At 36.7% G+C, this 24698-nt stretch overlaps 3 protein-coding genes across 3 annotated transcripts; all 3 read right to left on the bottom strand.

Moving 5' to 3' along the window:
* Positions 1-12041: 12041 nt before the first annotated feature.
* On the bottom strand, positions 12042-12209 carry LOC131922411 (keratin-associated protein 20-1-like). Its single transcript, XM_059277195.1, has one exon. It carries the CDS (start codon positions 12207-12209, stop codon positions 12042-12044), a length of 168 nt encoding a protein of 55 aa, XP_059133178.1.
* A 5327-nt stretch (positions 12210-17536) lies between these two features.
* Positions 17537-17716, bottom strand: LOC131922406 (keratin-associated protein 20-1-like). The gene has a single exon (XM_059277190.1). The coding sequence runs from the start codon at positions 17714-17716 to the stop codon at positions 17537-17539; it is 180 nt and encodes a 59-aa protein (XP_059133173.1).
* A 6061-nt stretch (positions 17717-23777) lies between these two features.
* Positions 23778-23945, bottom strand: LOC131922404 (keratin-associated protein 20-2-like). The gene has a single exon (XM_059277189.1). The coding sequence runs from the start codon at positions 23943-23945 to the stop codon at positions 23778-23780; it is 168 nt and encodes a 55-aa protein (XP_059133172.1).
* Between the last annotated feature and the right edge of the window lie 753 nt (positions 23946-24698).

Consider the following 24698-nt stretch of genomic DNA (forward strand, 5'->3'; position numbering starts at 1 on the left):
CTTCATACTGTCATCTGACCTGGCAGCCACGCTAGATAAGTGGGTTCATTTCTGTTAAATTTTCAGTTTCATCCATATACCTCTGAAAAAAGTATACACACCTCAACACCCACATAAAATAACAGAGAAAAGTCAATATAAGTATGAAGTGTTCTGCAATGATAGACAAGCTTTACTGGAAAAGATGACAATTTTTTCACATCAAAGCTGTTAAGACATACCAAATGAATAAGTAATACAGTATTCACTCTATAAACAAGTCCCTGAGTGGTGAGGGGTTGCATGTGATCTTGGACAATCTAGTTGTCGCATGCTGAAGCCAAAGTAATAACTCAGAAACTGAAATAGCTTAGAATACATTTTCAGTGTGGGTCAAAAGGTCACTTATAGGAAGAACACAGTAGGATAACTGAGAAATAGAGAAGGAAGAGTTCTACTGGCTAAGCAGCTCCAGATGTTCCTCAGTAGAATCTGTAGGACCAATGTCTCCCACAGCAATGTGGGCGGCAACAGCCTTGTCCATACCTGTGTCATAGTCATAGCCTAGACAACCATAGTCATAGCCCAGCCCACTATATTAGTTGCTTTGGTAGCTCAAGGTTCTAAGAGTGGAAGGGTTCAGCTGAGCAGATTATCACCTTTCTCTTTTAGAATGTCACCAGCTGCCCATGGCTTTTGTATACTTTCCATGGTGAGAAGGGTAAACCACAGGCTGGCGTTAGCCTCATGCCTTACATAAATTTACATTTTAAAGATTTAGGCTGAATAGTTTGTTAGGGATACAGAAGCCTTCCTAACTAAGAATCCTTTAGGATTATGTTAGGGTCCCAATAATCCAAAGATATCTTTAACAGGGTGCCCTTGTTATTTGTGAATGCACAAGCACTAAACACTGTGTTTTTATTAGTTTAGCTTTCATGATGAGTTTGCATAGGCGGCACAGTCTTCTCATGCCCTTGTTATCATTTTGTTTATGTATATCTGCTGTGGGATGCTCTGTAGGGCAAATGTGTTAATAAATAAAACACTGATTGGCCAGTAGCCAGACAGGAAGTATAGGCGGGACTAACAGAGAGGAGAATTGAGGGGAAAGGAAGGGAAGGGGGAGACTGCCTGCAGCCGCTGCCAGGACAAGAAAGATGTAAGGTACCAGTAAGCCACGAGCCACGTGGCAAAGTATAGATTAATAGAAATGGGCTAAATATAAGAGTAAGAGCTAGACAATGATAGGTCTGAGCTAATGGCCAAGCAGTTTAAATAATATAAGCACCTGTGTGTTTATTTTATAAGTGGGCTAAGGGACTGCCGGGGATCAGCGGGACTGGAGAGAAAACTCCAGCTATATATATCTAGGATTTATCGATACCTCTATGTAAACTTACAAGTTCATGACTAGAGATATTAATGAACTACAATATTATCAAATTCCTTATCTGATTTTAACATGTTTATAGTATTTATCCTAGAACAGAGCTGGCAGTGACTGTTTCAGTGTGACTATGTTATTCTGATGCTGTCACTTCTTTCACCGTGTTCACAGTGATTTTTCTAGTGTACTTACCAACATTTGCTCAATGGTATAAGTTGAATCTCTGGGGTAGGTAGAGGACTTCGTACATTTGAAGGCCACAGTATTGTCAGCATGCTGTCCAACAGTGGAGCACTGATGGTAACTTGTGTCTTATTCTAAGATAGGCGGAGGCCTTTCTACCTTTCCCCTTTCCCTTCTAGTTAAGAGTATCCTGAATATAGCAGGCCTGGCACTTGGCCAAGATTTGCATGTATTTTCCGCAGAGTGCTATGGGTAGGTAGCAGACACTATAAGAAAGGCTACTTAGCATGGGTATTCAGATCTTTGAGGCAGCTTCTTGAGTGGAATCACAAGATCTAGGTCCTCTGTCTTCCTATCTCTTTGATTTCCTGGTCATGAAGTGAGAAATGTTTGCTATTAAATGATCTCACCATGATTGCCAAAAGAGTGGCTAGTGTAATAAGTATGGACTAGATTCCTAAAAACATAAGCTCAAACAACCCTTTTATTTTCGTAGATAGATTATTATACACATTTTTTTCACTTTAGCATAAAGTAGATGAATATAATGTATCAAGTTATGTGGTATCATGTAGTTGGTATTACAATGCTTCTTTTTCTTGTTTTTAAAATGAACAATTCCTTTCATGGTATTACTGGGGAGGTGAAAATCCCACCAACTTGTAATTCTATACTCATTGGCTGTACCTTTCCAAAGTTAATACAAAACAATTTTTCCCCCAGAGGCAAATGTCCATTAGACCTACACTAAGAAATACTAAAAATCTATATTTTTACGTAGAAATAAGATCTCAAATAGAAATATTGGAATTCACTAAGTTACAGGGACCAAAGAAAGGTGAGATGCAGTTAAACATAACTCTTTGAGAATTATGATTACTGTAAAGGGGGTAGTGACATAGTGGAAATTGCCATAGAGGCCTGGAACAAGCAGAAGATCATTTACGTAGCTTTATGTGGCGTGATGGAACAACAGCCAAGTGTAAATTGGGGTTGTTTGTGGAAAGGAATAGGTAATGAAGTAGCAATTGTGGCTATCACCCATTGTCAGCCAAATGGCTTGCAAATTTTTTCTCCAGAATGTCTATTATCATTTCACTCTTTTGGCTATTTTGTTTGATATTTAGAAACTTCTCAGTGGGCTACAATCCCATTAGTATATTTTTAGCTTTTGTCACCAGAGTTTCTGTGGCTTTAATAAAAGCATCATTTCTAACACCACAGCCAAGCAGTTTCATCCACAATTGTGACAGTAGTTTTTAGTTTCAGTGCCACAGTTAGGTCTTATATTTTAGCTGATTTTTACATATGATATCACATACAGATTCCATTTCATTCTTTTGCATGTGGATATTTGGTTTTTATAATACTACTTATTAAATAAAGCCTTTGTCCTTTCACTACTGGATGTTTGTGACATTCTTGTCAAAATAAAGATGGCAATACATGGTGAAAAATTTTGGAGCACTATATTATGCTTTATAGTTCTATCTTCCTGTTTTTTTTCCCAGGCTTTGACACTACATCTTTCTAACATACTTTAAAACTAGGCAATTAGATGATTCTGGCTTAATTGATCATTTGCAAAATTATTTTGCCTTTCATGGTCTTCTCTGGGTTCTGGATGAGTTTTAGGATTGTTTTTCTGTATTTCTGTGAATAATATCTTTGTGATTTTGATAAAGATTCCATAGCACATTTTGAAGACTGTAGACTAATGTTAATTCTTCCAATAAATGAATGTAGAACCATTTTTCTCTCTTACCTGTTAATTTCCTTCATTAACATTACTGTTTTCTCTATGAAGTCTTGTACTTTTTGGATTATTTTTATTCCTAATGATGTCATTTTATCACTAGTGTAAGTGGGGTTTTCTTAATTTGTTTTTCATGTAGCATGTTGCTAGTGCATACAAATGTCACTGATTTACTTATTTTTTTAAATGTTTCTGTGATTTGCCACCTTACTGGTTTGTAAGTTTGTTTTTCTCCTTAAGGTTTTCTGCATACTTGATTATAGACCATCAGCAAACAGAACTGATTTTACTTTTTCAATTTTTACTTACATATTCTCCTTTTTGGAGGCTTTTTGATTCAGCCATGTACACCACAACCAAGTAATTTATTCATGTCCTTTACAAGGTATTCTTTGTGTCTCCAGAAGTAGAATGGAGTCTTACTACAGACTAACCTATGTATGACTTTAATTTCTTTGTCACAATTAGACAGGGATTTCTGTCTAAACTCAGAAATCTGAACAGGGCCTCATAATGGACCATGAGATGTGAATACAAATGAAAAAAAAAACATATTTCTTATATGAGAGAGGCCTATGGAATAAGATTTCTTTTTCACTCTCTACTTTCTATATGTTTCTTTTATCACAAGAATTGGGCATTGAAGTTCTTAGTGTCTTTTCTTTGAAGTATTTTTAGAGAAATGATTTCAGTAGTATGCTCTTGACCAAAATTGAGCAAGATTGGTTAATAAGAAGGAAAAGCCAAGTTATCAGATGATAGCAGAGGGGTCATATATGGCATTGTCAAAATGTGAATTTCTATGTGAACTGCTGGCTACTCTCCTGAGCATTCCCTGAGGTTTCCTGCATGCTCCCACTCCCTGGGGTAGAAGCATAATTTTAAACCGTGGAGAAAAACATTTCCCACTCTTTACTTCTAGTGGGCTAGAAAATTACTGTTCTTTGAAGTAAGTCCTTCCTTGCCTTTAAAAAAATACGAATGCATTCTGTTTTTCACGAAATTTCAATTTAAATTTTTAATGTAGCATTGATATTCATAGAATATTATGAAAGAGATGTACATTTAAGATTATGTGCAATTTAATGCTTACATGTTAATTATGTGGCAAAATCTTCTTTATTTTTTCTTACGAAAATGGCATTTTTTAATGTGCTTAATTAGTTCCCAGTGAAAATATTACATCCTAAGAAAAATTTTTACAACTTCTTTGAAAATAATGGCATGAGAAAATGTCCCTCTAAAGGTTTGCACTTGAAGAACATTAAAGAGAATTCTTTAGGCAGAAGAAAATTTATATCATTTGGAAACACAAAAAAATGAGAGGAGCAAGAAACAACAGAATATATTACACTGTTTCCATTTGTGTGAGAAAATATGAATGTATATTGTTATACACATTTTAATTATCATCATAAGTAGCATATAGGCCGGGCGGTGGTGGCGCACGCCTTTAATCCCAGCACTCGGGAGGCAGAGCCAGGCGGATCTCTGTGAGTTTGAGGCCAGCCTGGTCTCCAAAGTGAGTTCCAGGAAAGGCACAAAGCTACACAGAGAAACCCTGTCTCGAAAAACAAAACAAAACAAACAAACAAAAAAAAGCAGCATATAGGTAGATTAAATAATTAAATGTACATAAAATCACCATGCTTGAAATTATACTAAATATATGCTAATATGCAAATACAATTTTTTTGAAGGTTCTGCACCATGAGTTGTCAAAATGGGAATTTATGTTGGAATACAATAAGTAAAATTATGCGTTATTTTCAAAGGAAGCAGAGCAAGAATAACAAAAGGATGAATAATTCTCTAATCCATGGAGGAAAAGTGGAACAAAGTATTTTATTAACTTGAAGGAGTTAATCAAACTGAGAAAGGGGAAAAAATGTAAATATTGTACAAACACAGGAATGGGAGGAAAAATACCAAATAGAACAGTAATATAAACGGATTAAATGACTCAATAGAAACAGAAATTACAAACCCAGAAAAAAGTAAAATTTATCATGTCTTAGTGGTTAAAATAGATGTACCTCTACTATCATGTAATAGGATGTTTGAAAGCTAAACCATGGGAGAATTATATACCACAAATGTTAGGCAAAATGAAAATAGTATAGCTACATTAGTATCAAACATTGTAGAATTTTAGGTAATAAAAGTGGCTTGAAATAAATAATAAATCATTATAACCATATAGGGAACATTCCTTTAGTAAAACCTAAGCAACTTTTATTTCATATAATATAAGAATCTCTATAAATGAAATATAACTGAGCAAAATAATGGCCATAATTATAATGGGACAAAATAAAACATGTATCTTACAATTGAAAGAATGAGCTAAGGGGATTAAAAATAAGAAAGATGTAGAAAACTTAACTGCAGTTAATGAATTTAACAAAAGGATGAGAGTGAAAGACAAAACCCAAAGCCAGACAAAGATCAAATTAGAAGAAACCTCTTCCAGAATACATGAGCTGTTATAAAATTGGGCACAAGCTGAGATAAACTCATCTCTCACAATAATAAAAGACAGCCTTGAATGTTTCAAACTCAGTGAGAAATTGTCTTTAGGAGGATCAAAGACAAAGAGCATTGCAGAAATTATGAAAGTTTTGAGAGTAAGTGGTGCTAAAGATATGTTATATTAAAAATTGTCAGTGTGGATAGAAATGTTCACATCAAAATACAAATATTTTTTATGTATGTAGTCTACTTTTTGTGGAAACCACATATAGCTTCATGGATTCAATCATCTTGAAATTAAAAATATTCTGGGAAAAATACCCTTAATTAGTGAACATGTACATGCCTTTCTTGTCATTATTTGCTAAATAACGTAATACCACACTTGTGAACAGCATTTATATTGCATTAGATGTTAGAAGTAAACTATGAAAGTTTTAAAGTATGTGTGTAGATTACATGCTATGTGACTCTATTTAAAGTATTGAAGGCTCATGGATTTTGTTATATATGTAGATGGTCCTTAAATTGATCCTCTATGGAAATGGATGCATGGTTGCACTCAAGAGTAAGAAAAATACAATAGAAATGTGAAATTAAAGTTTGTGTGGATATGATTCTCTTTTAAGTATATAGTATAAGGTTGATTGGTTAATCATGTGTAAAAAAGTTACCTTTACATTAAATCACATAAAAATTATTAAAATGGATTATAGATATCATTGTAAAAGGTTAAGAAAACTCTTAGCAAAGTATAGAAACTACGTTGATAACCACAAACTAGTTAACAATTTCTTAATAATATAAGAAGCTCTGCTGGTGGCCATGTCAGAGGAGCAGCAGGTGGCAATTGACTTCAGGTTGTCAGCCTACCAAGAAGAAATTCCCTGTTGGTTGAATCTTGGATAGAGGCAAGGCTCCCAAGACCTCAGACCCCAGAATGTCCTTTGCTTCTGCTGTCCCTGTACATATTTCCTGCTGCTATCTTTCTCTGATACCTGGCATGGTGTGAATGGGTGTGGGGAGATCCCCACTGCCTGTATGTAGTATGTTTATCTCATGGAAACATCTTGTTCTACTGAGTATTTTTACCTATGGATTATTATGAAGATGATTTCTTCCTAAGCTGTAATATCTAAATGATAATAATAATAATAATAATAATAATGTTAATTTAAATAAAGTTTTTATGATTAAAAATATAAATAAGAAAGTATCACACTGCTACAACACATGAGTTTCTATTGAGGAGCCATATATACTGTGGCTTAGGTTAATGATTAAGAAAAACAATTGAGTCCTGGTAGCCCAGCTAGCTTTAATTTTTTTTAACCTAAATGTTGGGAGATGTGTTCATAGGTTTCAGAGTGCATCACAGATGGAAAAAAACTTTGAAAACAACTTAAAGTTAGACTAAAATGTTTTTGCCAAATAACTTTGAGGTGAAAAACCCAAGAAGATAATATAAAGTTTTAGAAAGGCACATAGTTGAATATGCAGAACTCTTTAAGGTCAGGGAACAAGAACAAAGCAGCCCAATTACTATTAGCTGATGCACATTTCTTGCTAGGATTAGTTGATGGCCAAAGGTGATGGTTAATTCCTTGTGCCCATTTTTGCCCTCAATCTCTTGATATAAGGAACTATGGATAAGTGGGTATGCACCCCAAAGATTTAAAGTAGAGCTAAGGATTATTTTTCATATATAAAACTTTAGGTTTGTGATTTCTTTAAAATTCCTTATAAGATTACCTTTCAAGATAAGTAATAAAGTAATTGGCACTTTTTTGTAATTGCAAAATGGAGCCTACCAGTAAAAGACCTGGCTGAGAAGAATTCCTTGCTTGTCCACATGGCTAATCTATATCAAGTTGCTTGGGTATGAATGTATGTGGGTTCTTGGGATAATTTCTTTGTCATCTGTAATACATAAAATGTTTACTCATGGAAGGGATGTGAAAAGTGTGCTGTCTTTTACTTTTTGTTTTGTAGTCATTGTAATCATGCACTTGAAAAACAGAATGCAATCACACTGTAATTTTTATATTGCCTGAAAGATTTTGCTGTGGTATATAAGCTGTAAGAAAAAGAAAGAGAGAGTTAGAGTTAAAATGGGCTAGAAGGAAAACATCAAGGATGAGAGAAGGGAAACATCAAGAATGAGAGAAGGAAATCATCAGGAAAATAAAGAACAGAGAAAGCAAAACAAGAATAAAGAAAAGATCTGAAGGAAACCATCAAGAGAGTGTATGAGTGTCTTTTTCTCTAACCCCCTCAGATAAGAAAGTCTTATCTTTAACCCCTTGAGTCTTGAGCTGTCTGGAGGCTGTTTCCCCAGGCAGCGATAAAGCTCTAAGAACAAATCAGAAAAAAGTGACAAATAAAACCATACTGTTTTGTTGTGAAGCTGTCAAGAACACATAGACTAACTGAAACACATACATTTCATAATTCCAGAATGAAAAGGGAACTCTCTTACATAAATGAAAGATAATCAATGGACTCTAGATACTACTGTCACTTTCCTAAATGGACATACTGTGCATTGCTTTCAGCCTTCCTCAGGGAAGTTTTTTTTTTTTTTCTTCCACTGGGCAGCAATTAATGCAGACTCATGATTGGCCAATCTACTGAAAACAAATGTTGAGTAATCAATACTAAATGATAAATCCTAATGTCTATCTACAGAGCTCTGGGAACACTGCTAAAGAGAGACTGGAAAGAATGCAAGACCCATCTGGGGAAGAGAGCTATGCCATGACCATGTGACAAAGCCATTTTACTAATAAATACAAAACAGCTGTGGTTACTTGCACAAGACCTGCACAAGATTCAGCCCAGAGATGTGGATGGAGCTTCTGAGAACCCATCCTCTATCAAGGATTATGGGCAGTTAATGGTTGATAGGAAAGAGGTTGTCATTTTCTTCAGTGATGGAGCCACTAAAAGACTGCCCAGCCTCTAGTAAATAAACCTCCATGGAAGCTGGTGCCAGCAACCCCAATTCCCCCCTGTGGGTTAAAGAAAAAGAGTCTCGTGGAAGCAGAGGAACAGGTCGGGGAGAAGGGAGTCATAGGGAGAGGGATGAGAGGATGATGGGGATGAAAAATGACAATAAATTCTCAAGGAATTTCAAATCAGTGGAAGATTTAAATAGGCATTTGCTAATACTTACCTTAATGAAAAAAATTTAAAAGAACAGTAGACTAAGGGCATAATATTTTTGTTTCTTATGCAAAGTAAATACACAAAAGCAACTGAAAAAAGGAACACTGAAATGGGAAAGCATTATATGAGAAAATATCCAAGCTATTCATTCCTGTGTCACATATAGCTGTTCACACTATGGTGGTGGAATTAAATATGGAAGACAGACTACAAGGCCCACAGAATCGAAACTATGGGCTCTGTATCACTTTATGGAAAGTGTGGGTTCTCTCTTGGGCCTATCAAAATAGGCTTGCAAGTTGATATAAACCTAGACTCAGAATGCTGTGGGACAAAGAGAGGGCGGGATTTCCTGACTTCAGTTTCCCATCGTCACTGAACTTTATGTTTTGTACTTTTTGACTTTTCCAGACTTACAGACTTGTTGCAGCCTGGTAAGATGTATTATTATATGTCTTTTATTCTAGTAAGTTCATGACCTTGACACAAGCTACCATTATACTATATTCTTTCTTGTGTGCTTGACATATATACCACTTTTAAATACTTGTCTCAAAAATGTTTTCATTACATTTCATGTAAAATTAATATTTACATATTTCTAAAAATTAATTTGTGTGTGTGTAACTCTTCATATTCTTCACTGGATCTCTTTACTTTACCTAAAAAAGCTATACCATTTTTTTTTCTTACCAAAACAGTTGGCAAACCACTTTTTTTGCAATATGCTGGAAGCTTTTATTTTTATCTTTATTATTTCTTTGGTTATATTTTATTAACGTATTTATTTTTATTATATGAACACTTTTGATTATAAGGCACTCTAGACGGACATTTATTTATAATTCACCCTGAAAACCTCATCATGTCTTCTCCCAGCTCCCTTTGCATCTGCTGCTGTATCTATCACCACCTCTTCCTCGCTCTTATCAGGTAACAACTTTGTTTTGTCTGGCGAAATTAAGATTTGGGGTTTAAATTTAATCTTCAGTGAGTATATTATGCTTGCATAAGATTTCTCTTTGGACCATGCATAGACAATCTTTTGAAAAAAATATAAAAATATAAAGTGTTTAAACAAATGGCTCCATTGCATGTCTTTGTCGCTTGGTGTGTTGTGATTGCACATGTTTTTCTCATCCACGGGGGCTGAGAGTTCCTTTATGCTGTCTTCAGTATTTTGCATCCCATTTTGAAATCATTTTACTTCAACTTAATTAATCTGCTAAAGTTTAAGTTTATTAATTTAGCTCAGTTTATTGAGTTACTAACTTTACTATTCACTTGTTTTAATGATTTTGAACCCAAATTTGTTTTTTTGGTGAATTTCCACAATTTTCACACAGACTTTGGAAAGTTTCTTGCTTCTCTGCATAACGAATTTGAAATTGCTAACCTGAAAACTCCAATCTGTGGCTGATATTTCTCTTAGCTTATAAAATCTGCTCTTTCTTTTGTATGTTTCTGTAGGGTTGTACAAGTTCAACATTTTGAATTTAAATTATGGATGATACAGAACAAAAACACCATACACACGCACACACACACACACACATACACACACACACACACACACACACACACACAGAGAGAGAGAGAGAGAGAGAGAGAGAGAGAGAGAGAGAGAGAGAGAGAGAGAGAGAGGAGGGAGTGGTATGGACAAAGAATATTGCCCTAAATACAGCAAAAGCTAAAACAAAAGAAAATTGCTAATATTCCAGCAAAGATCTGTCTCCATTTCCCAGTCTATAGTAGATAGTCCCTTGTCTTTTTAAATTAAAGATTATGTCTCTTAGTAGATTTTGAATTTTGTTAATTATTTTCTCCCTACATTGATATGGGAATTTTTTCTAATTTTTAAGTAATTCAATTTTGTCTCATAGGAAACTAGTCCTGGAAATGTCTGAAGTGAAAAATAACAACCCTAGAGTATCAAAGCTTTGTGCTCATCTCTGTATTCCTAGCATAGTGTTGCCCCAGACGTGTTCACTTATTTCTACAAATGTGGTTTGATAGTTCTGGAAAACAAAGTGCAAAGAAAACCCATTTTTATTTTCCATAATGTTCTCCAGAATAGTGGTCCCTTAGTTTCTCATGTTTTATACCATGTATTTCATTTATACCAGTATTTCATTACCTTTAGTCTTACCAGCTCAATTGTGGGGCACAGATACATTAAAAATAGAAATGATTTTTATTTTGGAGAAAATTACTTACACAGGGATACGCACACACATATACATCTGCATATCCCTATATATGAGTCTATATATACCAATTCATGCACCCGAGGCTTAGGAATCATTGCAAAAGGAGGAGAGGAAAGATTATAAAATCCAGGGGACAGGGACTTCACTGTGAGATTATGTCTCCTAGAAATCTCAGAATCTACACCCATAAACGCTCACCAAGGTCACTGTCTAAATATGAGTTGGACAAGGACAGTGCCAATAGACGTGTTAATGTAGAAGGCGGAAGCTCATGAGGTCTCGACCCTATACAAAGAACTACAGGCAACTAGGGAATGCCAAGAGAGAAAACATTTGTAATCAGCTGTTAGTAAGAAATAGTGTATTTCCCTATTGATTTTAGGGAGCCAAATTTAATAAAATTTCTTTCCCTCTATCTCTCTCTGCTTCCCTCCCTCCTGCCATGTATTGTTTAAAAAACCCTACACATCTGAAAAATCACACAGAAATACATAAAATCATGTGACAAACTGAGAGACTCTTTAATAAAACTAGACAAAGGCAAAATCTACAATGAAACACATTTTAATGTTAATATATACAGCTTAATAAAAAGTAGAGAGTTCACACTTGATCACATTTCACAGATCCTTAAAAAGACACTAATAAAATTGTCTGCAGGCTGTCACAGAATCCAAATGAAAATGACAAATAAGATGGTCATGCATTGTTGAGTTTTCTCAGATAACTCGTTATTCTGAGTAAGAATAAACAACTTTATTCAGTTTAGTATAAAGTTGAAAATTATGAAGATGTTCAAGAAATCCTCATGTGAAGAGACTCAAGGATACTTCTATTAAGACAATATGTGACAGTCAACAATCTGGGCAGCTGCAGAAACTCCTCAGTAGAAGCTATAGGACCAGTACCTTCTACAGCACAGTGGGCAGCAGCAGCCATAACCATAGCCACCATAACCACCATAGCCACAGCCATAGCCACATCCATAGCCATAACCTAGGCCACCATAGCCGTAGCTCAGGCCTCCACAGTAGCTGCCATAGTAACACATGGTGTTAGGAGTGGACTGTTCAGAGAAAGACCAGAAGAAGGATGCTTGAGTCTCGATTTCATCATCTGCCAAGGACCTTTTATACACTTGGGTGTTTGGTGGGGAAAACCACAGGTATTATAATGTCATACAAGTCTCCACTATGCTTCAGAAAACATCAACATGCCATGGTTGACTGGACTAACAAAGCTGCATAACTTGAGATAATTGTGCTCCTATGTCAGAATCCCATGGTCAAATCTTGGGATTCTAACACGAAATTCTGGTACTGTTTTCAAGGCTCTGCCTCATTCTGTATTTAGTTTATTTAATACTTATGAAACTCTTCTGTACTTCTATAGCAATCACTGAAGTAGCGCTCTCTCTTTTTTATTTCTGTTTGTTTTGTAATACTCCACAAGTAAAAGGTCTTTGTGTTTTCCTTTTTTTTTGTTTGCTTTGTTATTATAGAGAAATTCTATCTGGAGGAATTTATTTCCCACATCTTCCTAATGAAGAATGATCAGGTTATTGGTTGTCTTATTGGTAACATGATGACGGTTAATGTCTACATAAATGTATTTTGGTTTTATTCTGGATGTATTCTATTCTTACATGTTCTTTTAAATTTTTGTATGTCTGTTTTTGTGCTATTGTCCTTTAGTTTTTATTACTATGGCTCTTTGTTATAATTTGAGATCAGGTCTCATGACAGGTCCAGCTTCTTCCTTTCTGCTTTGTTCTATTTTGGCTACTTATGCCTTCATATGACATTTAGAATTGTGTTGTCTAGTTCTGTTAAGAATGTAATTAGAATCTTGAAGAAGATTGCATGAAATCTGTGTGTTGCTTCAGCAAACAGCCATCCCCATGTTATCAATTCTGCCAATCCGTGAACAGGGTATGTCATTCTCTATCCTAGTTTCTTATTCAAATTTCCTTCACCAAAAATGGATGCTACTGATAATTACGTTAAAAAAATGAGCCAAACTGAGAAAAACAAATGCTGAGCTTGTGAGATGGCTCTGTAGGTAAAGGCACCTCCATTATGCCTGAGGATCTGAGTTTGATCTGAGCATTCCATACAGTAGAAGGAAAAAAATTCAGTCTCAAATTTTTTCCAATGCCTTCCAGGTTCATGATGTGGCATGTGCATATCCCCCAATCCAACACATACAGAAAGAATAAAATTCGAATAAAAAATAAAAAGCCACAGATTTACAGGCCCCAGGGGAGAACCGATGCTAATTATTCTATTAAATGGACATATTAAAATCACTAATGACTTGTTGTTATACCAATAGAACAGTATATCCGTTAACCCCCACCAGAGAAGCTTTTTTGCCTTAAATGGCAGTAAACAAGGAGGATGCCTCCCAGTTGGTTAGTGTCCAGATAAAAGAAAATGGAGTTCTGAGTTCTAAGTTGGAAATCCATATCACACTCACACTCCCCTCTTTGTAGAAGAGGGGACAGGAATACAGGAAGAGTCAGAGGTGGTGAAGGACTTCAAGGGACACAACAGAGCAGATAGACACTTGAATCCATAGTGACTGTGACAATATGGATAAGACCTGAGAAAGCTCCAACCAGAAACAAATCCTAGCATGAACGGAGAAAGGAGGTCAACCATTACTAGCTGAGGAGCATTTAGCATTTGCTAACATGACTGCTGAAAGGTCAGTTTTTGTTACTGATACAACCTCTGGTAGGCTGACCACACACCAAAGCAGAACCCAGTGTAAGACAAGCTGGGCAGCACAAACTGGAGTCCATGGTGGGGGATTAGAAGAAAAGTTGAAATCTCAAAGTTGGGTAGTAAGAGCAATGGGAAGATTAGGAAGTGAGGGTGTGAATATTTTCAAAATTCATTGTATGTGATTGTCAACTAGTACAAATATTTCCATTATTTTTCCTTTTATTGAAAATATTCTTTTCTTACACAATATATCAGGATTGTAGTTTTACTCTCTCTACTCTTCCCAATTCCTGCTCACCTCCCATTCTTCCAGACCCATTCCATGTTTGTCTGTTATTAGGAAAGAGCAGACTTCCAACAGGTAACACCCAAACACAACAAAATAAAATATAATAAGATAAAGCAATGACCATTATGTTGATATCAGATGTGGCAACACAACAGGAGGAAAAGAGTCCCTAGAGCAGGCAAAAGCATCAGTGACTGACTTATTTTCACACTCAGGAGTCTCATGAAAACACTAAGCTAAAAGCTGTCATACATATGCAGAGGACCTGGTGCAGACATGCGTAGGCCCTCTCCTTGCTGCTTTAGTCTTTGTGAGTTCATATGCACCTTGCTTAGCTGATTCAGAGGGACTTGGTTTCCAGTTGTCCTCCATCAGATCTGGTTCTTACACTCTTTCTGCTTCCTCTTCCCTGGGATTCCTTGAGCTCTCTCAGAGGAGGGATTTTATGGAGACATTCCATTTGGACATTCTCTTCATGTAATGTCTGGCTGTGAGTCTCTGCCTCTGTTCCAATCTGCTGCCAGAGGAAGTCTGTCTGATGATGATTAGATAAGGTACTGATTTATGAGTTGTGGTAGTTTGAATGTAATTGGCCCCATAAGCTCATAGGGAGCGGTACTATTAGGATGTATGTATGGCTTTGTTGGAGTGGGTATGGCCTTGTTGGAGGAAGTATGCCACTGTGGGGTGGGCTTTGAAGTCTCATATATGCCTCAGTCCACCTCCTGTTGCCTTCTGGTCAAGATGTAGCCAGCACCATGTCTGTCTGCATGCCACCATGCTCCCCACCATGATGATAATGAACTGAACCTCTGAAACTGTAAGCAAACCAGACCAATTCAATGTTTTCCTTATAAGCATTGCCTTGGTCAACAGCAACAGAAACCCTAACTAAGATATAAGTATAGCTATATATATATATATATATATATATATATATATATATATATATATATATATATATATATATATTAGTGTTTGGTTTTACCCTATGTCTCTAAACTATCTACTCTTATTTCTTGGTTACCCAAGCCATATTGAGTATGTATCATAGAGTGTGCCTTAAGTCAAATCAGACAAAACTGAGGTAACCCAGATCCGGGAAGATAAATATGATATGTATTTGCTTATTAGCAGATATTGGTTGTTAAGTAAATGAAAACCAAGCTACAATACATCAATCCAGGCATAGAGGAAGTGCCACTGGGGGATACATGGATCTCTCTGGGAGGGGGGAATAGAATAAATCTTATGGGTGGACTGGATATGTGGGGACAGGCAGGGCAGTATCAGGCAGGGAGTGTAGGAGAAATAGGGTAGAGGGAGTGAATTCCAGGGGATACAGCTGTAATTGAGGGGCATTTGTGAGATGATATGGAAACCTAGTGCGGTGGAAACTTTGTAAAATATATGAAGGTGATCCTAATGAGGTCTCCTAATAATGAGGATACAGAGTTTCAACTGGACATCTCTTGTCACCAAATGAGGCTTCCAGTAGTGGGACTGAGTTTCATTCAGTTGAATTGTTGGCCAAGGGATCCCGTGGAAATGTCCTAAACAACTAATGCTGTTGCTAAGACAGTGGATTGTTCTCCACATACTGACAGTTAGACCCCATTGCTGAGGACAACAGGCACCCAAACCACTGAATATGGAGAAGTGGAGCAGGTACCTACATGGAGCCTTCAACTTTATGTTCTAGTGCCTTGGACACAGGAAGATACTCTGAAGGCTACCAAAAGAGAGACATAAACACCAATCTAGCCACAAAAACATTGAATTACAATCATCCTGTCTGCAAAATATGCTAGGGCAATGGTGGCACATAATTTGTGGGAGTAATACAAATATTTTAAGTTAGAAAACATTTTAACACTAAAATGTTTTTAAAGGACAAATGTTACAAGGTTTATCTCATAAACCAATTCAACATTTAAATGACTAATGCCTATGAAATCACAGTATGAGACCCAGTATAGAATTCTTAAAAGACAACTGAGCACAGAAGTCCATCTGTAAACACAGCAGATCAAATAGAGCAAGACAGAAAGGCAGACTAACCGGAATGCCAAACACTAGCTCTAATGACTACCTAAATATGTAAGGTGGAGAACAATGGAGAAAGACAGAAGACCTCCATGTGGAAGCCTCCCACACTGGCATACTCGTACACATGCACTTGTGTGCACACACAAGCAATACACACACACAACTCCACACAAACATGCATATGCACCTGCACACACACACATGCACACAAACACATGTAAAGCACACATACTGATGTTACAAACATGAAAATATAAACCATTAAAGTACATAACTTCATGCATTCAACTAAGAAAGTTTTATTTAACAAAATAAGCACCTATATAAGAAGGTGATCCATACAAATGAAGAAAACAAATACATCAGATGGGATTAATACACAAAATTTTTTTGAGGGGATGATATGCACAAGCAAGCTAAACATCCCAAAGAATATACACTAATGCTAAAATGAGCAAAGAATTAGAACAGGCATTTTTCAAAGAAAAGATACAATTGGACAAACACACACAATAATGTTCTACTTCACTAATAGCACAGAGATACAAATCAAGATCAAGGTGAGATTGTACCTCACAACTGTTAGATACTTAATATTAAAAATAAGGAAGATGAATGGTACAGAGCATATTGAGAAGAGGGAACTCTTCTCGATTGCTGGTGAAAATGTATCATGGTGCAGTCATGACAGAAAATAGCACGTGGTATGCTTGCAAACTTAGAGTGAAGTGACAGAGAAGCTACTAGCCATTTTACTGCTACTGTAGTTAGATAAAAATCACTGGAATTCTGAGAAAAATGTACACTACCAGGGTTATTTGCACATTGTTTACAATAGTCAAGTTATATAAACAACCAAATGTCCATCCGTAGATGGCTGCTGAAAGGATAAGTTTCTCTCTCTTTACTGTCCTCTGCTCCATCCTTAGTTACCTTCTGTTTTCTTCTCCATCTTTCTTTCCTTCACTTCCCCCCACTTTCCACAACCACCCCCACATGTGACCAAATCGATCAAAAGCAGAAAACCTGCAGAAATTGATTTGTACTATTTAATCATTTAGTTATCTGATAATATACATGATTTTACACAAAAATTGAGAGTCAAACATGAAAATATTTTAGAGAGTATTATGAAGATAACATAAACATAAATCACAGTCCAACTTAAGATGAGTAATTAGATGACCGTGTTGTACTTCAGTTTTATTTCAGATATTCTGGTGTGAAGTTAGAATTTTAGAAGATGTTTTTAAAGTATTGGTGTGAAAATACTTTAGGCAGGCAAAAAGTCAAGGAAGATGCATAAACCCTTCAGTAGAAGCCATAAGACCAGTATCTTCTACAGCACAGTGGGCAGCAGCAGCCATAACCATAGCCACCACAGCCACCATAGCCACAGCGATAGCCACAGCCATAGCCACAGCCATAGCCATAGCCTAGGCCACCATAGCCATAGCCCAGGCCTCCATAGTATCCGCCATAGTAACACATGGTGTCAGGAGTGGACTGTTCAGAGAAGATAAGCAGTAGGTTTCTTGTGTCTGGATGTCACCATCTACCAAGGGCCTTTTATACACCTGGGTGTTTGTTGGGGAAAACCACAGGTATTAAAATGTCAAACATGCTTCCACTATGGTTTACTGGATAAACAAAGCTGCATAGCTTGAGATAATTGTGCTCATGTGTTAGGATCCCATGGTCAAATCATAAGGCTTTCATGTGAAATGTTGTTTCTATTTTCAAGACTCTGCCTCATTCTGTATTTAGTTTATTTAATACTTAAGAAACTCTACTGTGCCACAATACAAATCATTGAAATAGCTCCCTTCTTTTCTATGTCTGTTTTGTAGTACTCTAATGCATAAAAGGTCTTTGTGTTTTCTTTGCTTTGTTATTGTAAAATAAATATCTGGAGGCATGTATTTCCTAAGTATTCCTCATGAAGAACGATCTGGTTATTGGTTATGTTGTAGTTAACTTGATGACACAATGTGTAAATAAGTATATTTTGGTTTTATTTTAAATGTATTCTATTTGTAGATGTTCCATCATATATTTTTACTATGTTTTGCTAATCCTACTACTGGTCCATGAGCATAGAAGATCTTTCCATATTCTGTTATATTCTTCAATTTCTTTCTTGTATGTCTTTTTTGTGATATTGTTATGTTTTTCTTACTATGGCTTTGTGGTATAGTTTGAGATTAGATTCTGGGATAGATCTAGCATCTTCCTTTCTTCTTAGTGTTGTTTGGGCTCTTAGAATCATGTTGTGCCTTCATATTTTCTTTAGGATTGTGTTGTCTTGCTCTCTTAAAAATACAATTGGAATTTTGATGGAGATTGAATGAAATCTATATATTGCTTTAGCAAACATAACCATTTTCATGTTGTTAATTTTACGAAAAAACCAGTAATCTCCAAGTTGAGTGGGAAGAGAGATGGTATTTCAGTTAGGGTCCCATTGCTATGATGAAACACCATAATGAAAATCAAATTGAGGAAGAAAGGGTTATTTGGGTCATACTTCCATATCACTGTTTATCACCAAAGGAAGTCAAAACAGGAACTGAAACAGGGTAAGAACCTGGAGGCAGGAGCTGATGCAGAGGCCATGGAGGAGTGCTATTTACTGCCTTGCTCATCATGGCCTACTCAGCATGATTTCTTATAGAACTCAGGACCAACCTTCCTAGAGATGGCACCACCCATAATGGACTTGGCCTTCCTTCATTAATAGCTAATTAAGATAAATGCCTTATAGGCTTGCATACTTCCCCACCTTTTGGAGACATTTTCTTAATTGTGGTTCTCTCCTCTCATATGACCTTAGTTTCTGTGAAGTTGATACAAAAGTATTCAGCACAATTGACCCCTTGTCAACTTGACACAGAAACACACCTCCATTAACCTACAACCTTTCCTTTTTCCTTTACCCCAAGATCTCACAATAAAAACATAAATAACTTTAAAAGTCTTACAGCCTTTACAAATCCAAGCCCATTAAAATTTCAGTCCCTTTAAAGTATCTAATCTCTTAAAAAATTCAGAACATCTTTGTTCTTGAAAACTCCAAGATCTGTCAACTGTGGGCTTCTGTAAAAATCCAAATTAAATTGAATACATCCTTACTTCAAGGGGAAGAACTAGGGCACAATCATAGTCAGATCAAAGCAAACCAATTTTCCTCCAATGTAAATAACACACTGCCCGATGTCATGGATCTACTCTCAATCTTCCAGGCTCATCTAAACGGCCGGAATCACTTCTCTGGCTCTGCCTTTTGTAGCACACACAGCTTGTCTTCTGTGCTTGAGCAGGTTCCACTTCACTGCTGATGTTCTTGGTGGTCGCCTCATGGTACTGGCATCTCCAAAAAAAAAAGTTGATACCAGTAGACTTGGATAGAATGTGGACTGTGAAACATTGGATTGGGAAAGAGTTGAACACTTTAATTGTAGCTTAATGAGCCTTACTAGTAGAAATGTGGAAAGATATCAGTGCTGGGAGCAATGTATATTATGATTGCTAAGCTCAAGAGGTTTCAGAGAAGAATATTAATAAATGGTCTAGAGATTTTTTTTTTGATATTTTGGCAAAGAATGTGGCTGCTTTATGCAGTCTGCCCGAGGTTAAATTTATGATTTTTGGATTAATGGTGTTGACAAAGGAGACTTCAAGATAGCCTAGTATTTACTGTCTCATGGTTATTATTGTTCAGCCTTTTGCAGATCTACAAAGAAAAGGAGCAATCTGTGAAAGGAAAAATACAAAAGGTACAGTTTGAGGAGAAAAGGAAGTATAATGGAGCTACGTTCAGTGCTCAGGGAGACAAAAAAGTTTACAGCAAAGCCTAGGCTAAATGGAAGAAAGGAGTGGTAACCTCAGGGCCAGATGCCACCCAAGTAAGCATCCAAATTGTGAAGAGAAATTAAAGGAAAGCTTAAGCAGTGATGGAAATAATCAACAACAGAAAGCTGATAAAAATGTAATAGAATGAAGGGACATGTTCCAACCCCAGCAAACAGCAGAATTTGATGGCTTTTGATATGTGGTTTTGGCTTTAGAATAAAAGACATAAGAAAGGGGTTTGTTGTTTGTAAAGTAATTCTCAGTCTTACAATTTTTACCCAGATGGAATCAGATGAAAAACTGCTAGCTCAGAGAGGCTGAGGAACAACCAGCTGACCTTCCTCCTTAGCCAGCATCTCAGAAACAGAGCTTCTCTTCTGCTGTCCCAAGCCAAAAAGGCTGCCAAAGTCAAAGTTCCTCCTCACTACTTCCTGTGCATTTCTCTATCCATTTTTCAAACTCCCTCATACTCCCTATGGCTACTTCCTGTTAACTAGTTGTTGACTCTGCCTCTTGACCCAAGGTTGGTTTTATTTAATTAATGCAATCTAAGGGTTCACAGTATGATCATATATTCAACAACAAGGGTTGTGGAATTTTTCTTCTTGGCTAAGGAAAGCTGCTGAGGCCAGGCATGTGTCGGGGTGTCCTTGCATGGAGGCATAGAAAGGCCATAGTGTAAAGCTGTGATGATGGAGCATGGGTTATGTTGGAGACCCTAAGATGTTGGAGATGACAAAGTTGTCAGATTACTGCCAAAGAGAGCTGAAGACTGTGTGTAGAACCAGCCAAAGAAATAGAAGTGTGTTGAAGTCAACAAAGCTGAAAGGAGATAAAGATCTGCAGAGATTGTTTTCCTCTGACATGAGGATGCAGAGTTTGGGATCTGTACATCTGGCTTTTGGACTTTCTTTGGTCTAGTATTTCCTCACTATGCCCCCTTTTCTCCCTTAGAAATGGTAATATGTATTATGTGCAACTGTATGTTAGAAATATGTGATCTGCTTTTTTTTTTCATTTTTCTTTATTAAGAAATTTTCTACTCACTCTACATACTACCCACAGATCCCCCCCTCCTCCCTCCTCCCACCCTCCAGCCCTCCCTCTCAAGCCTGCCCACATCCCCACATTCCCCAAATCAAGGTCTCCCATGAGGAGTCAGCAGAGACAGACACACTGATCAGAGGCAGGTCCAAGACCCTCCCCACTGCACCAAGGCTGCACAAGGCATCACACCACAGGCACCAGGCTCCCAAAAGCCTGCTCATGCACCGGGGATGAATCTGCTTTTTGATTTTAAAGGGGTTACAGTTAAGAGATTGCCTTGAGTCTCAGAAGAGACTTTGAGCTTTGGACTTTTAAACAGTATTGAGATTATGATAAACTATAGGGACTTTAGAAGTTGGACTAAATGCATTTTACATTATGATTTGGTATAACCCTGGTGGGGCCAGGGAGTGGAATGTGATGTTTTGAGAGAATAGCCTCCCTAGGCTCATAGATTTCAATACTTGGTCACTAGGGACTGGGATTATTTGAAAGGATTGGAAGGCGCAGCTTTGTTAGAGGAAGTGTATCATGGAGTGGGCATTGAGGTTTCAATAGTGTGTGCTAAGCCCAGAGTCTCTCTTCTCCTGCTGCCTGCAGCTCCAGATGAAGAACTCTCAGCTACTTCTCCATTACCATACCTGTCTGTGTGCCACCATGTTTCCCTCATGATGAAAAAGGAATAAATTTCTGAAACTTCACACAAGTCCCAATTAAATGCTTTCTTTTCTAAAAATTAATGTGGTCTGACTGAAGAGATGAGCTGAGCTCACAACCAAAAATATAAGAATTGTTGTGGCCATGGTGTCTCTTCATAGCAATAGAACTTTGACTAAGATAGATAGTAAAGGGAAGAGTTGAGGAGATGAATATGGTCAAAATACATTGTAATCAATTTTCACATAATACAAAACTCTTAAATTAAAAACATTTTTACACTAAAAAATTAAAAAGACAAATGCTACAAGGCTTAGGTCATACATAGAATCAACATTTGAATTATGTATTAGAGTGCATTTGCATGTGTGTGTGTGGAGGTGTGTGTGTGTATGTGTGTGCAAGTATGTGTGAGCAGATGTGTATGTGTATGTTTGTGTGTGTGCGTGTGTGTGTGTGTGTATGTGTGTGTGTTTTCACAATAGTTCATAAAACTAGAAAGACACCATGAGAAAATATCAATGGATTATGAAAACAAGAGAGTCAAAATGTTATACATGGAACATGAAAGTAGAGGAGGTGTAGGGAAAGGCAGTGTGGAGAGGGATGAATTATAATTAAACAAAATGACCAATGTCTATGAAACAATATCGTGGACCCCACGCAGACTTCTTAAAGGCTAGTTGACTGTGTAAGCCCACTCATAAATCTGGTAGATCAAGTAAGATAAGCCAGAGAGTCAGCCTAACAAGAATGTCAGCTACTAATCTAATGACTCTACCTCAATGTGGAGAACAGTTGAGGAAGAGAAAAGACCTCAACTGGGAACCTTCCCACATGGCCACACTAATACACATGCTCCTGCACACATACACATATATATGAACACATATAATTTGTAGATGTCATAAACATAAAGATAACAATAAAAAACATGAAAATAGATAACTTTTCAGATATCCAACTAAGGAAGTTCTGAACAACAAAACATGTAACTATGTAAAAAGATGCACCACACAAATGAAGGAAATAAGTACATCAGGCAGGGGATTAATACACAGAAATTTGGGGGGATGCACATAGCTAAGCTAAATAGCCAAAATAATATAAACTGATGCTAAAATTAGCAGAGAACTAGAATACATATTTTTCAAGGAAGAGATACAGATGGACAAATGAACAATTATTCTACTTAACTAATAGTACAGAGGTAAAAATCAAGATCAAGACATGATCGCACCCTACAACTTATAGATAATTAATATTACAACAGATAAAGATGAATGCTATAGAGCATGTGGATAAAAGGGAATGATTCTCGATTGTTGGGAATGTAACTTGGTGCAGCGATGACAGAAAATAGCATGTGATATGCTTGGAAACATAGACGGAAGTGACAGAGAAACTAGAAGTCACATTCCTGCTGTTGTAATTAGTTAAAAACCACTGGATTTTTAAGAAGTATGTACATGATCAATATTATTGTCACATGTTTTATAATAATGGAGTTATATAAACAAACATATATCTGTCCATATATGGCTGCTGAAAGAATATGTTTTTCTCTCTCCCTAATGTCTTCTCCTCCATCCTTATTCACCTCCTTTCTTCTTCTCTCTCCACCTTCCTCCTCTCCTTCACTCCCCTTCTACTTTTCTACAACCACCCCCATGTGAGACCAAACAGATACAAATGCACACACAAAACATACAGAAATTGAGTTGTACAGTTTAATCAGTCAGTTATTTCATAACACACATATTTTTACACAAAAGTTGAGAGTCAAACTTGAAAACATTTTACAGAGCATGATGAAGATAACATAAAACATAGTCACAGTCTAATTGAAGGTGAATAATTAGGTGGTCATATAGTATTTAAATTATTTTTTCAGATATTTTAGTAGAAAGGTAGAATTTTTCAATATATTTTGAAGTGTCTTGGAAATACTCAGAAGCACTTCCAGCCAGGAAACCTGGACCTCTGCAGAAACTCTTCAGTAGAAGCCATAAGACCAGTACCTTCTACAGCACAGTGGGCGGCAGCAGCCATAACCATAGCCACCATAGCCACCGTAGCCACAGCCATAGCCACAGCCATAGCCATAGCCTAGGCCACCATAGCCATAGCCCAGGCCACCATAGTAGCTGCCGTAGTAACACATGGTGCCAGAAGAGGACTGTTTAGCTTATGATCAGCAGTAGGTTTCTTGAGTCTGGCTGTCACCATCTGTCAAGGGCCTTTTATACACCTGAGTTGTTGAGGAAAACCACAGGCATTGCAGCATCACACATATTTCCACCGTGCTTCAGAAAATACCAGCATGTCATAGTTTACTGGACAAACAAATCAGCATGACTGAGATAATTGTGCTCATATGTCAGGATCCCATGGTCAAATCACAAGGTTTTCACATGAAATTCTGGTACTGTTTTCATGACTCTGTCTTGTTCTGTATTTAGTTTATTTAATACTTATGGAACTCTACTGTGTCTCTATGAAAATCATTGAAATAGCACTTTCTCTTTTTATGTCTGTTTGTTTGGTAATACTCCATAAGTAAAAGGTCTTCGCATTTTCTTTTCTTTTGTATGTTAATTGTAAAGTAATTCTATCTGGAGGAATTTATTCCTTAAGTCTTTCTAATGAAAAACAATGTGGTTATTGGTAACTTGATGATAGTTAATATCTACATAAATTCATTTTTGCTTTATTCTGAATGTATGTCATTCACACATGTTCTTTCAAATTTTTTGTATATTTTCTCTTGTGCTGTTGTCAGTCAGTTTTTACTACTATTGCTCTGTGGTATAATTTGAGACCATTTTCTTTCTTTCTTTTTTTTTTGGTTTTTCAAGACAGGGTTTCTCTGTGTAGTTTTGGTGCCTATCCTGGAACTCACTCTATAGTCCAGGCT

The sequence above is a fragment of the Peromyscus eremicus genome, chromosome 12 (genome assembly GCF_949786415.1).
Source record: "Peromyscus eremicus chromosome 12, PerEre_H2_v1, whole genome shotgun sequence".
NCBI classification, from domain to species: domain Eukaryota; kingdom Metazoa; phylum Chordata; class Mammalia; order Rodentia; family Cricetidae; genus Peromyscus; species Peromyscus eremicus.

Coding starts and splice junctions, on each gene's coding strand:
- LOC131922411 (XM_059277195.1), bottom strand. CDS start 12,209: ATGTGTTACTATGGCAGCTACTGTGGAGGCCTGAGCTACGGCTATGGT.
- LOC131922406 (XM_059277190.1), bottom strand. CDS start 17,716: ATGTGTTACTATGGCGGATACTATGGAGGCCTGGGCTATGGCTATGGT.
- LOC131922404 (XM_059277189.1), bottom strand. CDS start 23,945: ATGTGTTACTACGGCAGCTACTATGGTGGCCTGGGCTATGGCTATGGT.